The 6,000-nt window shown below is 51.2% G+C and overlaps 1 protein-coding gene across 3 annotated transcripts in view; it reads left to right on the top strand.

The window, feature by feature from the left end:
* Positions 1-4,070, top strand: part of LOC128347055 (uncharacterized) — a 30,224-nt gene extending 26,154 nt beyond the window's left edge. For all 3 annotated transcript variants that reach the window (XM_053301100.1, XM_053301107.1, XM_053301117.1), the window contains 5 exons: positions 114-224; positions 777-839; positions 1,460-1,570; positions 2,726-2,775; positions 3,315-4,070. In XM_053301100.1, the coding sequence (XP_053157075.1) occupies positions 114-224; positions 777-839; positions 1,460-1,570; positions 2,726-2,775; positions 3,315-3,342 (363 nt within the window). In that variant the 3' untranslated portion in view covers positions 3,343-4,070. The remainder of the gene's footprint in view (positions 1-113; positions 225-776; positions 840-1,459; positions 1,571-2,725; positions 2,776-3,314) is intronic.
* Positions 4,071-6,000: the final 1,930 nt, after the last annotated feature.

Here is a 6,000-nt window from a genome sequence, read left to right on the forward strand (position 1 = left end):
AGGGTTGTTGCAGTGGTGGTGGTGGAGATGATGATGATGAGAACAACAACGAAGAATTACATGTGTCAACCTGACTCTGACTTGGCTGGCAAATGGCTCTTTTGTTCCCCCAGGAGACAGACCCTAACCACCCCAATCTGTCCTGTGGCCCTAACCGGAGAGCAGTGCACTTACAGCAGGTGGGCCGAGCAAAAGTCCTGAGGCGCTTCCGCAAGCTGGCTGAGGTGAGGAAATCAGAAATACACAGACCCCCACTGAGAACCAATAGCAATGGGGCAAGTTTTACCCTGCGCTCAGCCCCTTTGCTGAATTGTATGGCTTGGCTAAGGCAGAATTCAGGGGGTCTTGGCCTGGGTGCCGTTCGAACTGGGTGTGGGCAGGAGGAGATTGGGGCCCCCCTCCATACTCTCCCAGTCCCAGCACAAAGGCACCACCTCCACCCTGTGGGAAGCATTGCCCCTCCAGCACGGGTGTGCCTAGACTGGGTAGAGTACTAGCAGCTTCTCCTTTTCCAAGCCAACATGGCCATCCTCATGTTCCACCATGGCCTGGGAAGCTCACGGCTCCCTGGTAGATCCCAGTAGACCCTCTTCACACCTTTCTTCCTGCCCTTGAATCCATCCAGGAGAACGTATCTCCAGTTTGTATATGAGACCCAAGAAGTGCTCGGCCTTTGAGTGATTAATCTTTCAAATTCTGCCAAATCTCTGAGAATATCACCTTGTTTTTGTATTTCCTTCTGTACTGTGCTCTTGATTGGTGAATCTTGAAACCAGCCTCCACTGGAAACTCCAGCTCTGTCCACCAGCAGGACCGACCCAACCCGACCCTACTTTGTGGTGAGCAACCTCCCTTTCCAGGGAATCCTGGGCACTCTAGTTCTTTGGGGCAGAATTTGGCATCTCTCCCTCCCTCCCTCTCTCTTTCTCAAAAGAAATGCCACAGACCTCATCTGCCCACATGTTTGAAGTATAGCCCCCTATTTCTCAACCAGTATTGGAGACACTTATTTATCTCTCCAACGTTTTCAATGCCTCTCTATCTTCCCATTCTCTACTGCAAGATCTGGCTTAGCTTCAAACTTCATCTTCCTTCCTCTTCAGTTTCCATACATGCAGGGGATCTCTGCTTGCTTCTGTTTCTGGGTTTCAAGTGCTCCTGCAGTTATGATGATGATTGATTTCATGTATATAACAGACTAGGAACATAGGAAGCTGCCATATACGGAGTCAGGCCATTGGTCCATCTTGCTCAGAATTATCTACACAGACTTTCAGCAACTACTCCAAGGTTGCAGGCAGGAATCTTTCTCAGCCCTACCTTGGAGATGCCAGGGAAGGAACTTGGAACCTAGATGCTCTTCCCAGAGCAGCATTCTCTTCCCCGGAGGGGAATATCTTACAGTGCCCAAACTTCTAGTCTCTGTCTTGGTTGACGAATGGCTCTTTTATTCCACCAGGCTCCCCAAAACCAACAGGTCTGCCTTACCTGTGGCCTCGACCCCACAACAACATTTTTAAAAAAGAAAGGGAGGTTCGAGACATTGAAACGCTTCCGTAAGATGAATGAGGTGAGGAAATCAGAAGTAAACAGAGTACCAAGTTCTCTGGGACAAGCTTTTCCCTGCGCTCTGCCTCTTTGTGGAAGCGTGTGGGTTGTCTAAGGCAGGCCCCAGTAGGGCCTTGGCAGTCTGGAAAGTGGGGAGGAGGTGAGAGCTGGTCTGGTGGGCGCCTTGGGGACACCTTGTCCCCTTGGAAGAGGACAGCAGCTCCTTCCAAGCACAAGTGCAGATTACTCCATTTTCAAAGTCTGCATGCCTTGGTGAAGACCAGGGAGTCAGTGTGGAGGAAGCGCCTCTTGGGAAGTGTCGCCTCGGTGTGCAGCAGCTGTGAAAAGGACAATTTCCATGCAAAGGTTCACCAGGAAGGGGACTGAGAACAGAGCTGCTAATATCATCACCCCTTGAGACATCCACATTTGGAGTCAAAATCTGTACAGTTCTGGTCACCATATCTCTCAGAGGACATTCTGGAGGTATGAAAGGTACAGAGGAGGAAACCGAGAGGATCAGGGGGCTGGAGCACCTCCCTTATGAGGCTCAGTTTCCACATCTGGGGCTTTTTAGTTGAGGGGAGAAGGCAACGAAGGGGAGCCATGATCGAGGTTTATCAAATGATGGTGTCTAGAATGTGGAGAGTGAGAAGAATTTCTTCCCCTCCCATAAGACTGGAACCAGTGGCCATCTCATGAAAATGATTGCCAAGTCATTCAGGACCAGCAGAAGGGAGTCCTTTTGGACACAGTGTATCATGAATCTAGGGAATTCTCTGCCACGGGATGCGGTGCTGGCCACCAGCTTGGAGGGCTTTAAAGGGGACTCTGGCCATTTCACAGAGGACAGGCCTATCCATGGCCACTAGTCTGGATGGCTGTAGGTCACCTCCAGGCTCAGAGGCAGGATGCCCCTAAGTAGCAGTTGCAGGGAGCCGCGGCAGGGGAAGGGGCAGGCCTTCACCTCTGGCCTGGGGGCTTCCCAGAGGCAGCAGATGTCCAGGGTGGGAAACAAGAGGCAAGACAGGATAGCATTTCTTTCCTGAAGGATCTCCTCTGAAAAAGGGCAGGGTCAGGGAAGACCTCCTCCTTGTGCAGCCATTAAAACTCATCTTCACTCATGAATCCTTTGTCTGGGATGACATCCTCATGTCTCTCTCTTTTCTACCTTTAGAAGAAGAGCAGGAAGAGGAAAAGGCCATATGATCCAGGAGAAGGCCCAAGGTAACTTTGTTTGAAGCTTTCCTGATGTGTTAATCTCCACCTCGAAAGGAAGGCCGGGGTGGTGTGGGGGATTTGAAGCACAGCCAGAGCTTTGGTCCTCCCAGACCAGGACTGGCATCAACGACTAGTAGCAGCTCTGCAGGGTCACAGGCAGAAAAAATAACTTGGCCCGGGGCAGAAATCTCTTCTGGGGTCTTCCGCGATGCATCAAGGTGGTTCATGCCCTGCGGCATCCGGACGAGTCTCCCTTTCTGGCCTGGGGTTCTGGTGTGGCCTCTCCCCGATCCACCTTTTGTCCACGAGCGGGAAACGTTCTTGGATGGGGGAGCATTTGTTCACCTGAGTAGTGCCCACCCTGTGCCATGGGAAGGGGTACAGGTTGGTCAGCTCCACGGAGATGTTGGAACTAGGTCTGAGGCCGGGCCTGAAAGCCATGGGGCTGGGATGGGTGCTTTCCTGGATCTGAACAGGTGGAAACCTGCAGAGCAAACCCGGGCCAGCCGCAGGGCCTGATTCCTTTCCTCCTCTCTCTTTTGCAGGATCAAACGGAGGAGAATCTGGCCCTAGTGACGTTTGTATTTCATGTTATTACATATACTTCTTGTTATTATAGATCCAAGTCAACTTGTACAAAATCCCCCTCCCCTTGGCCTCGTGCGGAGGGGAGGGAGTTTGTCCCAGCCCTGCCCCGCACGAGGCCCAAGAAGCGGGCCGATTGGCTCCCTTGAAATTGGAGGCGTGGTATGGGCCGTAATCGGCCGATCCACGCCCCAAGCTCTTCAGTTTTGCCTTGGCAATCCCCTCCCTCCCTTCCTTCCCTGATGCAGAGCGGGTCTAGCGGCTGGTCGCCTGCGGGGGCCGAGTAGGAATTTTTTGCTCTCAACGCATTGGCCACCGTTGGGGGTTTTTTCGCCTACTCCGTTCTGTACTCAGGTGTTTAGTTAGAGTTAGAGTTGGCAGTAACAGTGCGGGCTGAGGGGTAAGTTGAGGGTTAGAATATCGGTGAGCACCCTTGGATCTTTAAAGGTTGATTGGTCAATTGCTCCTTTGTGGCCTGTGCGGCACGGGGAGAATGGATTGCCATGAAACCTGCTTCAGGACTGCACCAACCTTTGGGCTGTGCAGTCCAGGGTGGGTGAAGACCTTGAAGTATCCAGATCCCCTCTTCTAAAGGGGGCGGTTGGCTCTGAAGGAATTAGGCGGGGCGTACCTGCCTGTTTCCTGAGCCAGGGTGTGTCGCCCAGTGAGGCGATGGGTAGGACGTTAGAGTCCTAGCCCGAGCCTAAGGGCCCGCACTGTTCTCTAAGGGTGATTAATCACCTGGCCTTCTAGTCCGCCAGGTCTGTTGTTTCTTTAATAAAATTGTGGTCCTTTCACCCATAAAAAGTCTACGTGTCTTCTTGGGCTGGGGTCTGGGGACAACCTACTATTTGTTTCTTTATTTACGTCTACTCCTACTTGGATTGATATGCTGTTGCTATACTGGAACTGCATTTGACCTGACCACTGTGAAATTGCCTTCCGCTGCCATTGGTTCACCATATTTAAAGCAGCAAGTAGTTCCAAAGGACTTGCTTCTATGTCTTCATCCTTGTTGACCATCCACACTTTTTATAGTACCTGTATAAGTCTTTTCAAAAAGAAAGCTGGTTTACTAGCACAGAAAGGATCAGTTTGAGCAGGTTCATCAATGTCCTTGAAGGTGGTCTTTGTGGGCATGAAGCCAAATGTGAAGAAACTGAATTGGCTCCTATGCTAATATCGAGGTGAAGCCTGCTTAATTTCTAAGGACATCTTTGTGCCCTGGTTTGATAGACTTGTTTCTCTCAATATATTTCATTATTTATTTATTATTACTATTAGTATTAATAAGGTATTGTTGTTCTTGAATAAAATCCGTTACTAAAAACATTTTCCTCCAGTATGTGTCTCTTTTGAGGCTTCATAGTATGGTATGTCACTCAAGGTAAAGCACAGGGCCATAAAAAACATTCTCCGGAAGGACTGACATGATGAAGCCCATCTGGGTTAGAATGGGGGGAGCTTTCTTTCACACTGGCTGCCGTTGGGAAATGCCGAACAGGTTTTTAGCACTTTGCCCCTTGTTTACCCACACCGGAGCACTCTGGCATCAGATGCTTTTCTTCCTCTCTTCTCTTTGGACCGGCAAAACAAAGACCCGAAATTCAAGCACCCAATCTTGGGCAGAGAGTCAGGCTCAGGGCATCTGGCAGGTTGTTTTGTCCAGATTCAGCCGGAGAAACCTCCCTGAGATCTCTGCGCAGGAGAAGCGTCTGTGGTTTGGGTCTAGGTTAAACACTGGCCTGCATTCATTGCGCACATGCAAGTTGCGGGTAACTGCAGTGTGGTTATTTCTATTAGAAATGGATGGTGTAAAAAACAAACAAACCCCAAAGCAGAATAAAGCACCAGGGTTGCCCTAATCATGTGGATAATGGGGAGAAAGGTATGTGGTGTGGGGGTGAGGGACGGCCATGCACCCTACAAGAAACGAAAAAACGAGTCTCTTCAAAATAGCTGCAGAAATTAGAATGAATTGCAAAACCACATCATATGCCGGAATGCACCACATATCTGGGGGAGGAAGAGGCTGCCACAGGGTCTCCCCAGTCCCTAACGAGGCCATCCAAGGCTGCAGCCCGCGTGGGGCAGGACCCTTGTTTGGAGTGACAAGGACACTTCCAGAGGTCTGGTGGGCAAAGGATGTCTTTTCCCCTCCCCACCCTCCCCAGACCTTCCCCAAAACCAGCACAGAGAAGGCCCCGTCCTGCGTGTACGACAATTGAACTTCAGCAGGGCTTGGCACATAGAGCAGGGTATTCCCAACTGATCTTGCGTGCTGGGAAGCTTCACTTGGCAGAAGGCCGTGCTTCAAGGAGCCGGGGCCCAGACATGGCTGCTGTGTGAGATGGGTATGCGAAAAGATTGCTCCGGGAGCTGGAAGGGATGAGGTCGTAGCTCAGTGGTCGAGCGGATGGAGTCCTAGCTCAGTGGTGGCTCTGGGCATGCAGAAGGTCCCAGATCCCATCCCTGCTGTATTCTCCAGGTAGGCTGGGGAAGAGTTCCTGCCGGAAACCTTGGGAAAGCCGCTGCCTGTCAGTGTAGCCCATCCCAAGCTAGATGGACCAAGCATTGGGGGATCATAGGGCTGTAGCTGAGTGGGAGTGCATCTGCCTTGCAGGCAGAAGGTCCCAGGTTCCATCC

Source organism: Hemicordylus capensis, chromosome 1 (assembly GCF_027244095.1).
Source record: "Hemicordylus capensis ecotype Gifberg chromosome 1, rHemCap1.1.pri, whole genome shotgun sequence".
Lineage (NCBI taxonomy): Eukaryota > Metazoa > Chordata > Lepidosauria > Squamata > Cordylidae > Hemicordylus > Hemicordylus capensis.